Raw genomic sequence first — 21,941 nt, forward strand, 5'->3', positions numbered from 1 at the left:
AGGACTTAGTGAATGAGCAAGCTGACCCGGTCATCGGAGCTGCGGCAGGATGACTGCGGATGGATGTGGGGTGTCCATCAACCCGGAATAACCAGAGGAGAAAAGGATTTTGTCACTGATGTATTATTGCCATAGTTTTTCGATCTTCTCTCTGAGAGTAGCAAGGAAGATTTTGTGAAATGCTTTATGGGAATCAACAAGTGTCTCACAGAAGCAGAAGGAGAGAGCTGAAGCTTTCTTCCACCAGCAGCTGCTGCTGCTCCCTCCCCAGCCCCTGTTACTGAACAGCTGAGAGGTTCAAAGTGTCAGAGCTGAACTCAGTAGGGTTTAGCACATTTGGTATATTTATCTAATGTTTGTCTAATGAACGGTGGGAACAAAGCTCCACCTGAATTAGTGAAGCAGAAAACCTGGTTTGTAGTCCCAGCCCCTCCTCTCTCTAATTCTTACTATCGTGGCCCACAAAGTGTCCTCACCTGCGCATTCCCTCCTGGGCAGTCATGAATGGCTCTTTCTTAGCGTGCTTTCCCAGCATGGCTGATGAGATACCTGTTCACTGAGCTGAGTCTGGGGCAGCAATGCTGCTCTCCTTCCTACGGGCACAGGCTGTCTCTGGATTTTGTTTTCCACCCATCCCTACACCCCAGCTCCTTTCCCAGGACTGTGCCCCCCACCCCACCCCCCCGTGACATGAAGAGAAGTCATCATTATGCATGTTCTCACCATCCCAATTCTGACAGGGGCTCCCTGGATGTCAGTTTTGCACTGCCTCTGTTTTCTAAGATGATAGCCCCAGCGGGGACGTCCTCTGGTCTGTCCTGGACCACTTGCTCTTTCTCAGCCACTCCCTTCATTGGCTCTGCTGTCTCTCCTGGGGCCCCCAGCAATCCCCACAGTCTATCTGAAGGAGCTTTGGGGTGCCTTGACGGCACCAGACCAGCAGCAGAATGTAGACCACTCTCCAGCTGGCCCTCAGCCGCTGATTGTCAATCGACTCCTCCAGTCATTTGAGAACAATGTCCCTGTGTCAAAGGGTCACCACCCAGAGACTGTATTGCTGCTTCGCTGTGACAGATGGTGGCGTAGCTCTGAGGCTTCAACTCCTGGTAATGCAGCTGCTCACGGGGGTTCTCTGCTGACCCTTGAATCTCACAGGCCCTTTGATCGCTTTGTCAGGTATGTTAAATGTTGACTCACAATGTTGCACACCTAAAACTCATATAACATTATATGTCAACTATAATTAAAAATAAAATTTAAAAAAAAAAGCCAGATTGAGTACTAAAAAAGACACAATAGTGTGTGTGTGTGTGTGTGTGTGTGTATCACAGGCCCTTCCTTTCTATTGGAGCCCACGAGAAAATAGGTTCAGCACAGGTTCCAAGATGTAGATTCCCTGCTGCTCCCAGAGGTGGGTGTTGGGGACGATAGAGTTGGGGACACAGACAGAGGTGCAGAGGCTTTGCGTTTACTGCTCCTGTTTTTCCTCAGGGCTCTTGCTCCACATCACATTGTCATTTCTCCTGTTCTTCAATGAGCTTCGAAGGTCTCTCCTCACAGAGAAATACAGCCCCGTGTCCACGGCAAACAGGAGTCCCAGCATCAGGCATGTTGTGACCCGGAGCCATGGCCACGTGGGTGGAATGTCCAGAGCTGTGAGGAGAGGCAGAGGGACAAAAAAAATGACAGTCATTAAGGCAGAAGTTTGAAACCAAGCGAGCAAGATCGTCTGTGCAGTCATCCTGATACCTGCCCCTGCTGAGAGCTGGCGGGGCTCTAAGGGCCGGTGGGGAGTGGGCAGAGAGCCTTTGCTTCCTCCCACCGCGGCCTGACTCCAGAGCGCACAGCCTTCCAAACGCAGCAGAAGCCGCTTCAGGTCGGAGGGCGTGTGCTGAGCAGGTCTGGTTCTTGGGTTTCCTGTGACTTTAGAAACTGGTCAAATTTTAAGTTGATGAGAGAACATTAGTTCTTAACTTAGTAATTTCATCTCGTGTCTCAACATTATACTCATAGTTTTCACCCCACGTTGTTCATTGCCACTAACAGAAACCTGAAAAAAATGGTGAACCACTAAAATTTGCTTCTTATTAGCAGGAAATGAGTCCTGTTTCTTTACCAAGGCCCAGGAACTAATCACCCAAAAGAGATGATGAGGTAGAGCTTGCTGGTTTGCACTTTCTCAGCCCTTGAATCTGTTACTGAAAACCCACTCCTGTGCGGGTCCTCACACTGGTGATAATAGACTGGGTTTTTAATTTAAACTTTTTTAACTCTTCATTTTGATTAAATTTCAAACTTTCAAAATGTCACGGGAATCATACAAAGAACTCTTATATGTTCTTTCTCTTCGTTTACTAATTGTTGACTAATCGTTGACCTCCTGACCCACTCACTTCATTATTTGCCCTCTGTTTCCTCCCCAGTTGACTTGTTTACTTTAAATTTAAATTGTAGTATTTTGTTTTTAAATTACAGCTTTGTTTTGCTAAAGGGTCAAACAGTGTGTGTCTATCTCGCTGTCATAGAATGTGATGTTGGTCTGGTTCCAGGTGGACGTTTTGTGATGTCAGGGTGTCCAGGAGCACCATGTGTGTAGGGGAGGGAGGCTCTGGCCTGCGGTGGAGGGCGCACCACAGAAACTGGACTAAATTCCATCGTAGGACATGGTGCCTGTCCACTTCTTTCATTTTATTGAGTGGTTAAATAGGCACCCTTTGGTGTGATGCGGGGGAAATTAGTGACCCACCTTGTGCCCATTTCAGTTCCTTCATCTGTACCGTGGAGTGTTACCTATCCCATCACGTTGTTGGGGGTTCCCTGTGATCGTCAGGCAAGGCACCCATGAGGAAGCACTTAGCACAGTGTACAGCCCGCGGACAGGTGCCCAATGCACGTCTGTTGTCTTTGTTGTGGACGCTGAAGTTCAGAGAGCCTCGGTGGTTTTAGCCAGTCGCCCAGGTCAGGCCCGCACCCCTCTCACCTTGCACAGTGAGGCTCACAGCCTCAGAAGACTGATTCAGTTGTCCGATCATCCCCCTGCAGAAGTAGGAGCCGTTGTGTTCTGCCGTTGCCTTTGGAATGTGGAATTCAGCATTCTTATAAAAAAACTTCCTGCCTCTGCCATTCCGGAAATATTGGACCTTGTACACAGGGATGTTCTTCCAGCTGTGGCACCTTAGCACGATAGGTTCTCCCTCCTGGACCACCCACTGACGCGCCTGCAGCAGCAGCCAGGCTGGAAGACACAGACCACAGCCTAGGGGGCCTCGTGACCAGCACAAAGCACTTGTGATGGGGACATGCCCCACCAGATCTGAGCCCTTCCTGCAAGCTCCCCTTGGGGAGAAGCCTCCCACCAAGACCTTCTGTTAGATAGGGGAGAGGGACAGACATATGATCAGGACAAAGGACAGAGGGAGTAAGTGACCAAGCAAGTGAGAAGCCGTCTGCAGGGCGAAGGGCTAGGGTGACAAGGTGTACAGAATGTTCTAGATCAAAGAGTGGAAATTGCATTTGAAAATGGAGATTTGCACCATTAAAGGAACGATGGTCTTCAGAAAGAATAGACAGTTGCAGAACTATTGAAAGACTCGTGCAACAGCAGTCAGGAATAAGGTCACTGGGTGGCCACAGGAGTGGCTCCTCACATTGTGAAGGAGAACTCAATCTAAAGGTCAAGGAGGAGAGGGGCAGGTGTGACTGGTGGTGTCCTCAGGGAACTGGGAGTTTCTGAGGGGACACGGGGACTCTGTGAGCCCGAGCCTGTCTTCCCCACTGAGATAAACTTCTCACATCACCGAGACACGTCTCACAACTAACTGCCTTGCAATCACAACCAGATTCCACATGGACAGAACACGGACTCATGGTCTGGAGGTGGAGGTGGACCTGAATTAAAGGTGAACTGCAGACAGATTTAGAAATAACACGAGGAACATTCACTAGACGATGTTAAGTCAAAGAGACAGAAGGCAAAAAGTATATACACACAGAAAACGGAAAAAGGAAGATGGTGCACTTTCTTTTAAATATGAACAGGTTTTCTTTGGGGATGGGGTGGGACCACAGGGTGTTTAAATTCTCCCCCTTTTACTTTCACATATTTTTGAAACCCAAATGACTTTTGAAAGGAGAACAAAACAAGAAAAGTTGCTATAATTTTTTTTTTTGTATTTTTCTGAAGCTGGAAACGGGGAGAGACAGTCAGACAGACTCCCGCATGCACCCGACCGAGATCCACCCGGCATGCCCACCAGAGGCGACGCTCTGCCCACCAGGGGGCGATGCTCTGCCCCTCTGGGGCGTCGCTCTGTTGCAACCAGAGCCACTCTAGCGCCTGGGGCAGAGGCCAAGGAGCCATCCCCGGCGCCCGGGCCATCTTTGCTCCAATGGAGCCTTGGCTGCAGGAGGGGAAGTGAGAGAGAGAGAGAGAGAGGAAGGAGGGGGGGGTGGAGAAGCAAATGAGCGCTTCTCCTATGTACCCTGGCCGGGAATCGAACCCGGGTCCCCCTCACGCCAGGCCGACGCTCTACCACTGAGCCAACCGGCCAGGGCCGAAAAGTTGCTATAATTTAAAAGTCTCCCACCTTATGCTAAACAGAATTGGCAGAACGTGAGAATTCTCTACCTGGAATACTTGGCCAAGTGGGAGGTGACCTTCACTACTTATGAAGAGCTGTCACTTATCAAAAGAGGCCACGTGCCTATATATCCACTTACTGCGTGAGCAGAGTGAGTCATTGTTAGCACAACGTGATGGTTATAAGGTTACATGCCATCTATGTGGTCTGGTGGCTTCTGGGGGAACACACTTGTTCCAGTCTGTCCTGTAATGGACACATGTTCACTTGACAGATATTTTATCTGTCAAGTACCAGTGTTGTGCAGACTGGGGACACCCAGATGACCAGGGCACACAACCCAGACCTCAAAGAACCTGCCATCTAGTCTCAGAGAGAATCACAACAGAAGGTTGTAAGTTCTACACTTTCCAGAGAGAATGGGACCATGGCTTTTGCCCCAAAGTCAAAGCGGAGGAAAGTAATTCAGAGAGGAGAAGTGAAATGGGTCCCAAAGGGCACTCGAGACTTGCCTGGGGAAGTCAGTGCTCATGGTCTAGTTTAGGTCAGTCCTCACTGACCGGACTTCCGAAGCCAGTCTCTAGAGCCACGTTCTAGGCAAACTGATAACTCCCAGATGTGATTTCCCTATCGCTTCCTGTTGTCAAATCCCCATTGTACTTGGCTTCAAGTGGCATGTCTCTCCTAGCTAGAAGATAGACATTGCTCCTGCAGCCCTGCGCATGAGGAGATGCCAGCTCAGTGGACAGTCAGCACAAAGGAGTCACCAACATCAGCGCCAGGGGCCCAGGTCCATGGAACTCTGTCGCAGGCTTGTCCTGCCCGTGTCTGTTGTACACATAGAGCAGCCTCTCCGTAGTCAAGCTTGCAAGGCTGCTCAGCAGGCACCCGGCATGTGGTGCAGCAGTTCCAGGGACACCAGGAGAGATTCCCCGCCTCTAATACCCCAGCCCACCCCCACCTCTGATTGTCCCAGCTGAACAAGTGCATACATGTGAGGAGGACGGCACACTCGCACATTCGTGTTGTATGTCTGAGTGTGGCGTTGGAGGGAGAGAGAGATGACCCTGGGCCATGAGGGGTGGTGTGGGGGCAGCTTAAGGCTTTGTGTGTCTGAGGGCGAGAAGGGGGTGGAAGACCTGAGAACAGGCTCATTACTTGATGCAGTAAATGGTATGGAGCCTCAGAGTCATGCCCTGACCTCCAGACAACACCATCCATATGTGTGTGTGTGTGTGTGTGTGTGTGTGTGTGTGTGGCAGTCCTCTACAGATGCTGCTCCCAGAACTGGCCGGAGTAGCCATCCAGATGTGACACTGTGCCCACTGGTGGTAGGATGCCAACTCAGATGTAATGCTAAGCGACCACGGATCATCTCATCTCACTTCTGACCCCTGACGGCATCACCTCTGACTCTTCCCCCGTCTTTCCCCAGCCTCTTGTGTCACCCTTTGCTGGCAACTCCCCCCTTCCCCGTCACCCACTCACCAGCGCGGACTTGGAGCTGCACCGGGTCGCTGGGTTCAGAGAGGTTGGTTCCACACCTGTACTCCCCACTGTCATTGACTGTGGCCGCTGCAATGAAGTAGCTGGAGGTCTGGTGTGGCAGGAGTTTCCCATTGTGCCACCACTGCGTGGGACTGTTCCCCTCGGGGCGGGCTCCCTGGCACTTCAGGGTCACATTGTCCTTCTCAAGCAGCCTGTCCCACTCAGGGGTCAGGGACAGCACTGCCTTCTCCTTCAGGAGATCTGAGGAGACAAGAGGATGTGGATGAGGCAGGGAGAGGCCCCACCCCGCCCTGCATCCCCAAGAAGCTCTTCATTGCCTCTGCAAATCCAGCAGGTGACTCCACCTTGGTTGATGATTGAGTCTGAGAGCATCTTGGCTTGGAGGCACTTGGCCCCATTGTTGGCCTCTCTTCACCTTGTGGAAGACTGGTCAGAGAAGCATAAGACCGGACCAAACCCCACTGTGTTGGGAGAACTGCCCCTGCCCGCCTCCCACCATCTGTTGTCACGGCCCACGGCTACTGTGTCTTTAGGGGGCCTCGCTTGATCAGTCTGACACTTTAAGCAAACTCACCAGCTCGTGTGTCCGTTGAGGCTGTAGGGAAAAAGAGTGAAGCAAATTCTGAGCATGAGCAGAGGGTGGGTGAGGCAGTGTGGACTGAGCTCAGACGCTCCCGCCCACTTGGCCCCAGGGCCCGCGCTCCCAGGAGTCAGGAGACACAGAAACGTCAACTGTCTGCTGCCTGCACTCGGGTTTCCAATGTCTGCGCTCCCTGTTCCCCACCTCCCGCCCTGCCCCACCCACATCTCTGCTTTCAGCACCCTTCCCAGGTGCCCTGGCCCCTCCCTGCTCGACCTGCCAGATGAAGGATACGGATTGAATTTTCATGAATGAGAGCCTAGAAACAACCTCCACCGAAGTCCCCCGGGAAGAGGAGGAGCCCTGGAATGTCACGCTGGAAGAGACAGATGTTAGGGACCATCTGGTCTGTAGTCTTCAACTTACAGAGAAGGGAAACGAAGACCCAGAGGGGTGACGTGATGGGAACGTCACAGTCTCCCTTCACCTACTGATGGCGCCCAAATCAGACCAGCGATCTCCTCATCTCTATTCCCCAAACGGTTTGTCCCGGAAGCTACATCCAGGGCTCCGGCTGTGGGCAGGGCGCCATCCCTGGCCTGAACCTGGGGCATCCCACGCGTCTCCCTCAGCCCGCGACTCTGGCTTACCGAGAAGTAGCAAGGCTGTGGGAGGCAGCAGCTGCCACATGCTGCCCAGGAGAGAGAGCAAGTCACCACAGACACCCCGAGCCCGGCAGTGACCTAACTGATTTGGGAGGGGAAGAAAAGCAGCCTCCCTTACATCCTATTACTCAACAGCTTCCTTTTCTGGGAACATTATTGATACTGACTCTGATCTCAGAAACATGAGTCCTGGGTGGGGGGTGGAGCGCCCCAGGAGAAGCTGAGATGGGTGTGTCCCTTTGCCCCATGTGAGTCTGTGTTGAGCACTGGCCACCTTCAGTGGGGAAGCCCCAGAAATCTTAGGATGTTTGCCCCACTGGGCAGGGCTGGATCCACGCTGCGTCAAGAAGGAGAGAACTTGGCCCTGGCCAGTTGGCTCAGCAGTAGAGTGTTGGCCCGGCATGTGGAAGTCCCGAGTTCGATTCCCAGCCAGGGCACACAGGAGAAGCACCAATTAGTTTCTCCACCCTTCCCCCTCTCTTTTCTCTCTATCTTTCTCTTCCCTTCCTGCAGCCAAGGCTCCACTGGAGCAAAGTTGGTCCAGGTGCTGAAGATGACTCCATGGCCTTTGCCTCAGGCACTAGAATTGCTCTGGCCACAACAGAGCAACACCCCAGATGGGCAGAGCATCACCCCCTGGTGGGCGTGCCAGGTGGATTCCAATTGGGTGCATGCGGGAGTCTGTACAAAAAAAAAAAAAAAAAAAAAGAAGGGGAGAGCTTGACCCTAGGAAGGAGCCTGGGACAAGGGAGGACGTTCCCTGAGGGGCCTATTTCTGTCTCAGACATGACCCCTCCCATCTGGCCCAAACCCAGGGCTGAGCAGGCCTTTTGATCTTCAGACCCCTGCAGGTGTCACCTCACCCCAGTGTGATCTCCACCACATTTTCTTTCAAAATGAAAAGTGCGTTTGCCCTGGGACCTATAACCCACAGGGACTTCTAATGTCTTGATGTGAATTTGATCACAAGGTTCTCCTCAACTGTGGAAAGAAGCCCGGGCTGCGGGGGAGACATGGACCCTGGGAAAAGTGAAAAGAACACAGAAAAGGTGGAGGGGCTTGGGGGTGTCATCAGGGTGGTGACACCAGGACCAGGATGGAGGCTCTGTGCCTTCCCCCTCCACTCCCCCCAGCATTTAGGGCAGCTCAGAAGAGCCCAGGCCCAGCCCGCTCAGGGCTCCTTAGAGAAGAGGCGGAGCTGCGGTGGCCTGGACATGGTGACCTCTGCTCTGTTCTCTAGGTCCCGGAGGTCAGCACACGCACACCCTTCCTCACACCTCCCCACCCCCCTCAGTCCAGGTCTCAGAGACTCAAAGAGCCCGGGAGGTGTGTGGCAGGCAGAGATGAACAAGGGACATTTGGCAGGCTCAGGGGTTCCTGACACTTTGTACCCATGTCCCTTCTACACCGGAAGCATATCATCCCTCCTCAGGTTTCGCTCTTGGTTTGTTTTGTTTGTGGGTAGAGTTCATTGTCGTTCTCGTTCCCACCCATCCCCTGCACATGTTTTTGCCCGTGGACTCTGAGTCCGAGTGGGATGGACTGCTGACCAGCCGGGCAGCCATTATGAGCGGCCTCTCAGGGGCTTCTTTCCTGACCAGTATCCGGAAAGTGCCTTGGACACTTGTCTGGGGCCCCAGGGCAGAGAGGGTCTCTGGGGCTGCCCCCAACGCTCTTCTGCACGGTCACCTAGGTGGCTTCTAGCCGCGGGAGGGCGTCCACTTTGGTTTTCCTTCTCGGAGGTTTTTCTTCTCTGACTCACCTTCTGTGAGTATGGCCTGCAATGGCAGGAGTACGTGTGAGCCGCAGAGGGTTCGGTCCACGCGGGTTGGAGCTGAGACTGTCGGGATGGCGGCAGGGGGGGAAGGGCTCCTTGTACAGCCCTCATGTTTAGAGCTGCTGGGGTTGGCAGGGTTAATTTCACAAGATGGATGCAGGCAAGTGTTTGAAAGACAAGGATGCTCTTGGGCTGTCTCACCCTGGAGCGCGTCACGCGGGGTCTCGTCCCTTCCTGTAGCACTGGACAGAGTGAGACTGCACAGCGCCTTTTGTTACCAAGGTCGATCGTCACGGTTCCCTGGGACGTACCGTCTCTTCTGGAGAGACCTCCAGATGAGCATCTGTGAGAGCATTTATGAAAGTCTGTCTATGCAAAGAGAAGGCAGTGTCTAATTCTATCTGGGGAGGGGTCCACACGGAAGACAGAACCCTTGCTTGGATCTCACAAGAGTGACAGGAACTGACATGTCTGCAGAGCTGGGCATGGTCCCTGAGACTAGTGAACGCTACGCGGCAGCTAGGGGGTCAAAAGGGCTGGTTTTGGAGAGTCTAGGATGAAAGCTCAACTCTACCACCTCAGGCCTCAGTTCCCTCCTCTGCAAAATGGGGCTAGCAATAATGATACCAACCCCAAGGCATTGCTGTCAGTCTTCAGCGAAATAACGCCTGTGAAGTTGTCGGTTCCATGTCTGGACGCCTGCCCAGTGATTACAGTCAGAAGTGCCCGATGGCAGGTGGGGCTTCTTGGCGTTCCAAGTTAGGTTGTGACAACCACCCCCGGGTTCCTTCAGGAGCATGGGTTCCTCCTCCCTGGCGGTCATCACATCTGTGCACTGTGAGGTCCTCAAGGGTAGGGAATCAGTCCCTCTGTGCGTCACTGTGTCCCCAACATTCCGCACAGAGCCTGGAACATTCTGGGTCCTCAATTCATCACCACTGGGTGATCAAGAAGGACTTGGGAAATCACGGTGGAGCTGTGCATCCTTTCTAGGCCCGCTGTAAAATATACCACCGATCGTGACGATGTTAGGCTGGTGAATAATGGGATCGGTTTTGCATTTTATTAGAATGACTTTGATAGCAGGTCAAGAAATAAATTGGAGGGGAGAGAGAGTGGAGGTGGAGGGGAAAGTTGGGGTGAGCACTAGGGACTCTTGTTGAAGAAGTGGGGATGCCCGGGAAGACGTGGAGAAGGTGGGTGGGCAGGATGCAGGGGAGCAATTGGCCATGATCTGAGTGACCAGGAGGATGGTGTCCATTCCACGGACATGGAAACGGGAAGAGGAGCATGCTGGGGTGGGGGCGAGAATGGTGGGGTTGAAGGTGGCTGGGGTGATGTCGGGTGAGATGTCCGGTAGGCAGCTGGACACATGGCTCTGGGACTGCGAAGACCGGTCTGGACAAAAGATGAGTTTAGGAGGCACCAACACGCTTGATGTTTTAAACTTTTGATTAGAGCTGTAGGCCTCCTCCCAAGAAAACATGCAAACGTACACACAGTTTTCTGCCATTCCAGGCGCTCCCTGGGAAGCCCACCCGGAGGTGCTACATCGGGCTAAAGAGGGATGAGATCTCTCTGACTAGCAGGGCTTTGGCAGAAGGGGAACAGGATGAGGAAGGAGAGGGGAGAGGACCGATAACAGAAACTCAACACACAGCAAGTTTCACAACGTGTACAGAAAGTCGCTGACAGAGCAGCTGGAGAGGAGGGGCTCCGAGGGAAACTGGGGAGCCCATCTGAGAAGTCACAATCCGGGAAGCATCTGTGCTCTCTGCCTGAGAAATTTCAGGGGCTGGGGTTGGTGGAAAGAAGTGTGATAACTTTCAGTTGAAGACTGAGTAGAACGGAAAAAGCATTTTAATGAATTACTAGTCCTTTCATTTATTTATTTTCTGACTATTTATTTGTTTATTTATTTAAGGAGAGGAGAAGAGAGAGAGATACAGACTCTAGCATGTGCCCCGACCACCCCTGTCTGGGACCAATGCTCAAATCAACTGATCTATTCTCAGCGCTTGGGGCCAACACTCTATCCACTGAGCCAACTAGCCAGGGCCATACTAATCCTTTAAAAAAATCTCTGTGATGAAGGCACCGTGAGTGGTGAGCTATGGAACATGTTCCCGACTATCCCGGGGTCCCGCTCCCTCCTTACCAGCATCTCTTTCTCCCTAGACTTGCCCACTCTGAGTCATCTTCACAGAAAGTGGTGACTGCTTTCACTACAGGAACCAATCCCCCTTTCCCACCGGGAGCTAATGTGATGGGCTGAATTGTGTCTCTCCCAAACGTATGTGTGAAAGTCCTACCCCTTGGCACTTCAGAGTGTGACTGTACCTGGAAATTGGGCCTTTAGAGGGGTAATTAAGTTAAAATGAGGACGTGAAGGTGGACCCTAACCCAATGTGACTGGCATCCTTCTAGAGAGAGATTAGGACACAGATGTTCATGGAGGGTCGTCCCTGTGAGGATACAGGGAGAAGACGGCTGTCCACACGCTAAGGAGAGAGGCCTCAGGAGAAACCAACCCTGATAACACCTTGATCTCAGACCTCCAGCCTTCAGAACTGTGAGAAAATAAATGTCAGCTGTTGGCCCTGGCCAGTTGGCTCAGTGGTAGAGCATCAGCCTGGCATGTAGATGTTCCAAGTTCGATTCCTGGTCAGGGCACACAGGAGAAGCATCCGTTTGCTTCTTCACCCCGGCCCCCAGTCTTCTCTCTCTCTCCCCCTCCAGCAGCCATGGCTGGATTGGAGTGAGTTGGCCCCAGGCCCTGAGGATGGCTCCATGGCCTCTGCCTCAGGCTCTAAGAAGAGCTTGGTTGCTGAGCAACAGAGCAATACCCCAGATGGGCAGAGCATCACCCACTAGTGGGCTTGCTAGGTGGATCTGGGTCCGGGCGCATGCGGGATTCTGTCTGTGCCTCCCCTCCTCTCACTGAATTAAAAATAAAAAAAAAGTCTGCTGTTGAAACTGTGTCAGCTGTGGTGCTTTGTTAAGGCAGCCAAAGAGCCACAGAGTGATCTAGGCTGGTTTATCTCGTCTGGGACACTGAATCTCGAGCAAGGAACATGGGACTTTCACCTATAAGGGAGGGGAATGTTTGGGGTATCAGTCATCACAGCAGTAGGACCAGCTGCCCAGCCTCCAGTTTCCACCCAGTAAATTCCTTTCCCTTCCTAATCTACCCCAATGCTGAAACAGTTGCTTGTAATTAGAAGCCCTGAGTGAAACCATAGGAGAGGAGAATCAGAAGACCTACCTCCTAGAGGGGGCCAAGGACAGAAAGGGAGATTTTATTTTGTTTTATGTGGGAGACTTGAACTTGGTTACAGGTCCCTGTGGCAGATAGCATCACTTTCCACTGCCCTGTACAGTTGGGGACAGCTGTGAGCCCACCCGGGCTCAAGGGCAGGGGACACAGGTCCTGTCTCCTGATGGAGAGAGTGAAGGGTAACCACGGAGAAGACCGTTGTGTCCTCCAGGTCTTCCCTTACATGTGAACACACATCTGCCTGCACATATGGGCGTTTTGTCCATTTTTTGGTGTTCATGTTTACACGTTACATTACATGATTTTACTGTAAAGTTTTACAGTAATCCCACACACACGTAGGCATTCAAACACACACGCCATGCCACTTTTCACATTTTTTTAAAATCAGAGAACAATGATAGAAACGTTCTTGAGGAGAGTGACGTCACGGAAATGGCGCCGTGAGAAGCGCGTCCGACAGCTCTCCCCTAAATCACAACAAATTTATCAACTAGAAACAGAAAAATTTATCCTCGGAGCATTCCGGAGTTCCACACAAACTGAAAGCAAAAGGACTGTTATCACTTGAATCTGAGAGACGAGGGTGTGGAGGAAGCTACCGCAGCAGCGACGCTCATTCAAGCCGCGAGGGAGTGCGCCTGCGGTGAGTCAGCCCATATACTTGGGAACCGCGAGCCGCCACCGCGAGCCGCTGCCGCGAGCAGCCGCCATGAGCCGCTGCGCGCGAGCCCGGTCCGGTTGAGCACCGCTGACGTTCCCAGCGGCCCGCACACTGCGAGTGGCGGTCGCCGGCCACCGGTGCCCGGAGCGCCCCATTCGGGCATTCCGCGCGCCCAGGGCGCCCTGCTGGCCCGCACACCCAGGGGGCTCCATTATCCTGCGCCTGGTGCGGTCCAGCCGCCAGCGGCGGGGCGAGCGGGAGAGGCTTGGGAGATTCTCTCCGTGGGCGGGACACCTCACCCAGCCATTCAAGCTAACAATCAAGCGTTGGGGGAGGGGCGCGCACAGGCAGCCTAAAATACTTTCGGAAGCACAGCTGCGACCCAATCACTGAAATTAGCTTAACCCATAAAATCTGCGCACCCTCGGTTCTAATTGATAAGATCTCTCTCAGTTCAGCGATCCAAGACAAGAGGCGTGATATTTTTTAGTGCCTCTCGCTAAAGGGGCGGGGGCAACTTCTGATTGATAGAGCCTCCATATTCAGGGATAAACGCTAACAAGAAGGACTTGGCAGATAATAAGGTCTATACTACACTAGTCGTAAGCAGAGACTAGTGCCTCTTCTTCCCTGCAAAAACAGGCTACAAAGTGTGGAAAGCCTGGGTTGAGAGGTCCAACTAAATGATAGGCGCTGAACAGTCACCTTGACAACAATTGACTCCCACCCCCGCCTGATTACACTGGAGGCCCTGACTCTCAGAGCCTTTCCCAAAGCCTTGCACTGAGTGGGGATAGAGTGGGGATTTCCCAGCTCTTTGAGCCTCTTACTCCCCAGGCAGAAGCAGTTGCAGCCTTATAGCTGGATCACCAGGCTGCTAATTCAGAAAGGGGGGACTAGGAGAGAGAATCCAGGAAAGCAAACTCTCTCATCGTTGGACCCTGCAAACGCCAACAAGCCTTTACTTCCAGCAAGACTAAAGCCAATTATATGACATTGCCATAGAATCCCATCAACTGCAAATCCCTACCTAAGAGTGACACAGGGGCAGAGCCTGGGGTACAGAGTCACCGACTAGGAAGAGGGAGAGAAAAGAAAAAGGAAGAAGTTAACCTCTCAAAATCAAGAAAAACCCACAGACTTTACAACTTGATCCACTAATTTTTTTTTTGTTGTTGTTGTTGTTTGTTTCTTCTATCTTTTTGCCTTTATTTCCTCCACCTCGGTCCTTCTATTCTCTGCCCATCTTATGCTTCCCCTTTCTTGAACTACACTACCCATGAGTGTTGCATTTTATTTTTCTTCTTCATCCTCACCCTCCTTTAAGGTTATACTCCAAAACACTTAACTCTCACTCTCTCCTCTTTTGTTTTTTTTTTTGTTTTTTTTTTTGTCTTGCTTTATTTTGTTTTTTTCTCCTCCTATTTTATTTCTTCCTTCGTTTTTCTCTTTTTCTTATTTTTTCCTTTCTATTCATTTTTTCTTTTCTCATTTTACTTTCCTCCCATATAATCCTCAATCACGAACAAATTAGTTAATTTGGGACTCAAGGCTTTTTTTTGGCTTTATTTCTCTTTTTTGCTTTTGTTTTTATTTTATTTTTTCTCTTGTTTGTTTATTTTTGTGGCATTTTGGGTCCTCCCAACCCAAGGTCTCCATTGTATTTAGTCTTCGCTCCACTTAATACAACAGATTTTTACTTATTATTTTTATTTTTTCTTCTTTATTATTCTTTTTTGGTCCTTTTTTCTGATTCCCTCTTATCCCTCTCATTATATCTCTTAGTTGACCATCACTTACAAGCAAATCATCTTATGCTTGTCTAAGATTTTCTTCCTTTTTTTTTGTTTTTGCATTTAGTAGGTCCCTACTCCCTTTTTTTTGCCCCTTGAACTCTTCACCCCAAATCAGGCCCTCCATTATAGGCATGATATTTCCCTGAGGAGGGGAGAGGAGGGAAAGAGAAGAGAGAAAAAAAGGGGGAAATAATAAATTATTACTGTTTTTTTTTGTGGGGTGTTTTACCCTTTTTTTTTTCTTTTTACTCTTTATTAATTCTAATTAGTGCTATCAATAAGACCACCCTCAGATGCCGATAAGAAAGAGGAAATCGAATATTATGGATACAAAAGAAAGAGAGGTAACACAAATAGATGTGGAAAAATCTATGGAGAAAAGACTTAACATATTGGAAGCTTTGGAGCTAAATGACAGAGAATTTAAAATAGAAATCTTAAAAATACTCAGAGATATACAAGAAAACACAGAAAGGCAATATAGGGAGATCAGAAAACAACTCAATGAACACAAAGAATATATTACCAAGGAAATTGAAACTATAAAAACAAATCAAACAGAAATGAAAAACTCAATTCACGAGCTGAAAAACGAGGTAACAAGCTTAGCTAACAGAACAGCCCAGATTGAAGATAGGATTAGTGAAATAGAAGACAAACAACTTGAGGCACAACAGAGAGAAGAAGAAAGAGACTCAAAAATAATAAAAAACGAGAAAGCCCTACAGGAATTGTCTGACTCCATCAGAAAGAATAACATAAGAATAATAGGTATATCAGAGGGAGAAGAGAAAGAAAATGGAATGGAGAATATACTCAAACAAATAATAGACGAGAACTTCCCAAGCCTGTGGAAGGAACTAAAGCCTCAAATTCAAGAAGCAAACAGAACACCAAGTTTTCTTAACCCCAACAAACCCACTCCAAGGCACATCATAATAAAGATGACACAAACCAATGACAAAGAAAAAATTCTCAAGGCAGCCAGGGAAAAGAAGAGTACAACATATAAAGGAAGGCCTATTAGATTATCATCAGATTTCTCAGCAGAAACTCTACAAGCTAGAAGAGAGTGGACCCCAATATTTAAAGCCCTGAAAGAGAGGAACTTTCAGCCAAGAATACTATACCCATCAAAGCTATCCTTCAAGTATGAAGGAGATATAAAAACATTCACAAATACAGAAAAGATGAGAGAATTTATCAACAGAAAGCCCCCACTCCAGGAAATACTAAGGGGGGTTTTCCAACCAGATTCAAAGAACAAAAGAAAACAACACCACAAGTAACAGCTCCACCAAGAACACAATAAAACCAAACTTAAACTGTGACAACAAAGGAAAAAAAGGGGGGAGAGGATGGAGATTAACAGTAGCAAAGGATGATGAAGTGCAGAAATACTTATAAGATAGGGTACTACAATGAATATGGTAGGTACCCTTTTCATTACTTAATGGTAACCACCCTTAAAAAAACCACCACAAAAACACTTGACTTAAAAAAGGTAGCAACAGAGGAAAGAAGTATGGAACACAAACAAACAAAAACAAATGATAGAAAAACAAAAGAGAAGAATCAAACTAGATACAAAACTAACAGAAAGCAATTTATAAAATGGCAGTAGGGAACCCACAAGTGTCAATTATTACACTAAATGTAAATGGATTAAACTTACCAATAAAAAGACACAGAGTAGCAGAATGGATTAAAAAAGAAAATCCAACTATATGCTGCCTACAAGAAACACATCTAAGCAACAAGGATAAAAACAAATTCAAAGTGAAAGGCTGGAAAACAATACTCCAAGCAAACAACACCCAAAAAAAAGCAGGTGTAGCAATACTCATATCTAATAATGCTGACTACAAGACAGAAAAAGTACTCAGAGACAAAAATGGTCATTTCATAATGATTAAGGGGAAGTTGAATCAAGAAGACATAACAATCCTTAATATATATGCACCAAACCAAGGAGCACCAAAATATATAAGACAGCTACTTATTGACCTTAAAACAAAAACTAACAAAAATACAATCATACTTGGAGACCTCAATACACCGCTGACGGCTCTAGATCGGTCATCCAAACAGAGAATCAATAAAGATATAGTGGCCTTAAATGAAATACTAGAACACCTGGATATGATAGACATCTACAGGACACTTCATCCCAAAGCGACAGAGTATACATTTTTCTCTAGTGTACATGGAACATTCTCAAGAATTGACCATATGTTGGGCCACAAAGACAATATCAGCAAATTTAGAAACATTGAAATTGTACCAAGCATATTTTCTGATCATAAAGCCTTGAAACTAGAATTCAACTGCAAAAAAGAGGGGGAAAAACCCACAAAAATGTGGAAACTAAACAACATACTTCTAAAAAATGAATGGGTCAAAGAAGAAATAAGTGCAGAAATCAAAAGATATATACAGACAAATGAAAATGAAAATACGACATATCAGAATCTCTGGGATGCAGCAAAAGCAGTAATAAGAGGAAAGTTCATATCACTTCAGGCCTATATGAACAAACAAGAGAGAGCCGAAGTAAACCACTTAACTTCACACCTTAAGGAACTAGAAAAAGAAGAACAAAGACAACCCAAAACCAGCCGAAGAAAGGAGATAATAAAAATCAGAGCAGAAATAAATGAAATAGAGAACAGAAAAACTATAGAAAAAATCAATAAAACAAGGAGCTGGTTCTTTGAAAAGATCAACAAAATTGACAAACCCTTGGCAAGACTCACCAAGGAAAAAAGACACAGGACTCAAATAAATAAAATCCAAAATGAAAGAGGAGAGATCACCACAGACATCATAGATATACAAAGAATTATTGTAGAATACTATGAAAAATTATATGCCACCAAATACAACAATCTAGAAGAAATGGATAAATTCCTAGAACAATACAACCTTCCTAGACTGAGTCATGAAGAAGCAGAAAGCCTAAATAGACCAATCAGCAGGGAGGAAATAGAAAAAACTATTAAAAATCTCCCCAAAAATAAAAGTCCAGGCCCAGACGGTTATACTAGTGAATTCTATCAAACATTCAAAGAAGACTTGGTTCCTATTCTACTCAAAGTCTTCCAAAAAATTGAAGAAGAAGCAATACTTCCAAACACATTTTATGAGGCCAACATAACCCTCATACCAAAACCTGGCAAGGATGGCACAAAGAAAGAAAATTACAAACCAATATCTCTAATGAATACAGATGCTAAAATACTAAACAAAATACTGGCAAACCGAATACAACAACATATTAAAAAAATAATACATCATGATCAAGTGGGATTCATCCCAGAATCTCAAGGATGGTTCAACATACGCAAAACGGTTAACGTAATACACCATATCAACAAAACAAAGAACAAAAACCACATGATCTTATCAATAGATGCAGAAAAGGCTTTTGATAAAATACAACACAATTTTATGTTTAAGACTCTCAACAAAATGGGTATAGAAGGAAAATATCTCAACATGATAAAGGCCATATATGATAAACCATCAGCCAACATCCTATTAAACGGCATAAAACTGAGGACTTTCTACCTTAAATCAGGAACAAGACAGGGTTGTCCACTCTCTCCACTCTTATTCAACGTGGTGCTAGAAGTTCTGGCCAGAGCAATCAGACAAGACAAAGAAATAAAAGGCATCCATATCGGAAAAGAAGAAGTAAAGCTATCACTTTTTGCTGATGATATGATCCTATACATCGAAAACCCGAAGGACTCCACAAAAAGATTATTAGAAACAATAAACCAATACAGTAAGGTCGCAGGATACAAAATTAACATACAAAAGTCCATAGCCTTTCTATATGCCAACAATGAAATATTAGAAAACGAACTCAAAAAAATAATCCCCTTCACGATTGCAACAAAAAAAATAAAATACCTAGGAATAAACATAACAAAGAACATAAAGGACCTATATAATGAAAATTACAAAGCATTGTTAAGGGAAATCGAAAAAGATACAATGAGATGGAAAAATATTCCTTGTTCTTGGATAGGAAGAATAAATATAATCAAAATGGCCATATTACCCAAAGCAATATACAAATTTAATGCAATTCCCATCAAAATCCCTATGAGATTTTTTAAAGAAATGGAACAAAAAATCATCAGATTTATATGGAACTATAAAAAACCCCGAATAGCCAAAACAATCCTAAGGAAAAAGAATGAAGCTGGGGGCATTACAATACCTGGCTTTAAACTATATTATAGGGCCACGATAATCAAAACAGCATGGTATTGGCAAAAAAATAGACACTCAGACCAATGGAACAGAATAGAAAGCCCAGAAATAAAACCACATATATATGGTCAAATAATCTTTGATAAAGGGGCCAACAACACACAATGGAGAAAAGAAAGTCTCTTCAACAAATGGTGTTGGGAAAACTGGAAAGCCACATGCAAAAGAATGAAACTCGACTACAGCCTGTCCCCGTGTACTAAAATTAATTCAAAATGGATCAAAGACCTAAATATAAGACCTGAAACAATAAAGTACATAGAAGAAGACATAGGTACTAAAATCATGGACCTGGGTTTTAAAGAACATTTTATGAACTTGACTCCAATGGCAAGAGAAGTGAAGGCAAAGATAAATGAATGGGACTACATCAGAATTAAAAGTTTTTGCTCAGCAAGAGAAACTGATATCAAAATAAACAGACAGCCAACTATATGGGAACTGATATTTTCAAACGACAGCTCAGATAAGGGCCTAATATCCAAAATTTACAAAGAACTCATAAAACTCAACAACAAACAAACAAACAATCCAATAAAAAAATGGGAAGAGGACATGAACAGACACTTCTCCCAGGAAGAGATACAAATGGCCAACAGATATATGAAAAGATGCTCAGCTTCATTAGTTATTAGAGAAATGCAAATCAAAACTACAATGAGATACCACCTCACTCCTGTTAGATTAGCTATTATCAACAAGACGGGTAATAGCAAATGTTGGAGAGGCTGTGGAGAAAAAGGAACCCTCATTCACTGTTGGTGGGAATGTAAAGTAGTACAACCATTATGGAGGAAAGTATGGTGGTTCCTCAAAAAACTGCAAATAGAACTACCTTATGACCCAGCAATCCCTCTACTGGGTATATACCCCAAAACCTCAGAAACATTGATACGTGAAGACACATGTAGCCCCATGTTCATTGCAGCACTGTTCACAGTGGCCAAGACATGGAAACAACCAAAAATCCCTTCAATAGAAGACTGGATAAAGAAGATGTGGCACATATACACTATGGAATACTACTCAGCCATAAGAAATGATGACATCAGATCATTTACAGCAAAATGGTGGGATCTTGATAACATTATAAGGAGTGAAATAAGCAAATCAGAAAAAAACAAGAACTACATGATTCCATACATTGGTGGAACATAAAAATGAGACTAAGAGACATGGACAAGAGTGTGGTGGTTACCAAGGGTGGGGGGGGGAGGGAGGACATGGGAGGGAGGGAGGGAGAGAGTTAGGGGGAGGGGGAGGGGCACAGAGAACTAGATAGAGGGTGACGGAGGACAATCTGACTTTGGGCGAGGGGTTTGCAACATAATTTGATGACAAAATAACCTAGACATGTTTTCTTTGAATATATGTACCCTGATTTATTAATGTCATCCCATTACCATTAATAAAAATTTATTAAAAAAAAAAAAAAAAGAAACGTTTTTGAGGAATGTATGCAAAGGAGAGCAGGTTTATTCTTCTGAATTTTTGTATCTTAATTGGTACATTTGCTAAGACCTGCCCTGGTTAAATAAGTTTTTTTAAAACTTTTAATTTATTATGTTGACATGGTTTTAAGTGTCCCACTCAATATAACACCCTCTGCCCCCGCATGATGCCCCCATGCCTCTTGCAAAGTCTCTTTCCATTCCCATTTCACTCCCTCTGCCCCTCCCCCTAACTCCCTCCCCCCTTTCTTTCTGGGACTTGCTACCCTGTTGTCTGTATCTATGTGTTAAGTATATATAATTTGGCTGATTCCTTCACCTTCTTTGATCCTGTTCCCTCTTCCTCCTTCCCTCTGACAGCTGTCCATCTGTTCTCTGTGACCCTGCCTCTGTTTCTGTTTTGTTCCTCAGTTTATTGTGTTCATTAGATTTCACATATAATTGAGATCATATTGTATTGGTCTTTCTCTGCCTGGCTTATTTCACTTAGCATAAAAATCTCTAGGTCCATCCATGCTGTTAAAAAAAGTAAGATTTCCTTCTTTTTCATAGCTGCATAGTATTCCGTTGTATATATGTATCATAGCTTTTTTATCCACTCATCCACTGACGGACACTTGTGCTGCTTCCATATCTTATCTACTGCAAACAATGCTGCAGTGAACATGGTGGTTCATATCTGCCTTTGAATTAGTGTTTTGGAATTCTTAGGATATATTCCTAGAAGTGGAATAGCTTGGTCATAAGGCAGTTCCACTTTTAATTTTTTGAGGAGACGCCATACTGTTTTCCACAGTGGCTGCACAAGTCTGCATTCCCATCAGCAATGCAGGAGGGATCCCTTTTCTTCACACCCTCACCAGCACTTGTTGTGTGTTGATTTGAAAATGAGCCATTTTGGCAGGTATGAGGTGGTATCTCATTGTGGTTTTAATTTTCATTTCTCTGATGATTAGTGACTTTGAGCATTTTTTCATATGCCTATTGGCCATCTGTATGTCCTCTTTGGAGAAGAGTCTATTTAGGTCCTTTACCCATTTTTTTAAGTGGATTGTTTTCCTTCCTGGTGTTGAGTTTTAGAAGTTCTCTATAAATTTTGGTTATTAACCCCTTATCAGACGTGTCAGAGAATATGTTCTCCCGTCAAGTGGGTTGTCTTTTTACGTATTTTGTTAATAGTGTCTTCTGTTGTGCAAAAGCTTTTTAGTCTGTCTCAATGAAGGGCAGCACTCCCTTGTTTTTGGTAAGCATCACTGGTCCACAGCGAGGCAACAAGAAATTTGTCTTTTAGGGAAATATTCTACCTGTTCATTTTAATAACAAAATATAGTACCCTCTAAACCAGGGGTCCCCAAACT

At 46.5% G+C, this 21,941-nt stretch overlaps 1 protein-coding gene across 2 annotated transcripts; it reads right to left on the reverse strand.

Moving 5' to 3' along the window:
- Positions 1 to 116: 116 nt before the first annotated feature.
- LOC136325877 (low affinity immunoglobulin gamma Fc region receptor III-A-like) lies at positions 117 to 7,453 on the reverse strand. Of its 2 annotated transcripts, none has more exons than XM_066260991.1 (5): positions 7,320 to 7,453; positions 6,664 to 6,684; positions 6,069 to 6,329; positions 2,981 to 3,235; positions 117 to 1,653 (listed from the first exon to the last, which is right to left on the reverse strand). In XM_066260991.1, exons 1-5 carry the CDS (start codon positions 7,357 to 7,359, stop codon positions 1,469 to 1,471), a joined length of 762 nt encoding a protein of 253 aa, XP_066117088.1. In that variant the 5' UTR covers positions 7,360 to 7,453; the 3' UTR covers positions 117 to 1,468. The 2 variants fall into 2 exon arrangements, with proteins under 2 accessions (XP_066117088.1, XP_066117087.1); XM_066260990.1 differs by having other exon boundaries at positions 2,981 to 3,256.
- Between the last annotated feature and the right edge of the window lie 14,488 nt (positions 7,454 to 21,941).

The sequence above is a fragment of the Saccopteryx bilineata genome, chromosome 2, assembly GCF_036850765.1.
Source record: "Saccopteryx bilineata isolate mSacBil1 chromosome 2, mSacBil1_pri_phased_curated, whole genome shotgun sequence".
NCBI classification, from domain to species: domain Eukaryota; kingdom Metazoa; phylum Chordata; class Mammalia; order Chiroptera; family Emballonuridae; genus Saccopteryx; species Saccopteryx bilineata.

Bases quoted from the DNA above. Each gene is read 5' to 3' on its own strand.
- LOC136325877 (XM_066260990.1), bottom strand. From the start codon at position 7,359: ATGTGGCAGCTGCTGCCTCCCACAGCCTTGCTACTTCTCG. The intron at 6,330-6,663 runs GTGAGTTTGCTT...TTGTCTCCTCAG, and splicing joins CTCAACGGACACACGAGCTG to ATCTCCTGAAGGAGAAGGCA. The intron at 3,257-6,068 runs GTGAGTGGGTGA...GAGGCCCCCTAG, and splicing joins GCAGCTCCAAGTCCGCGCTG to GCTGTGGTCTGTGTCTTCCA.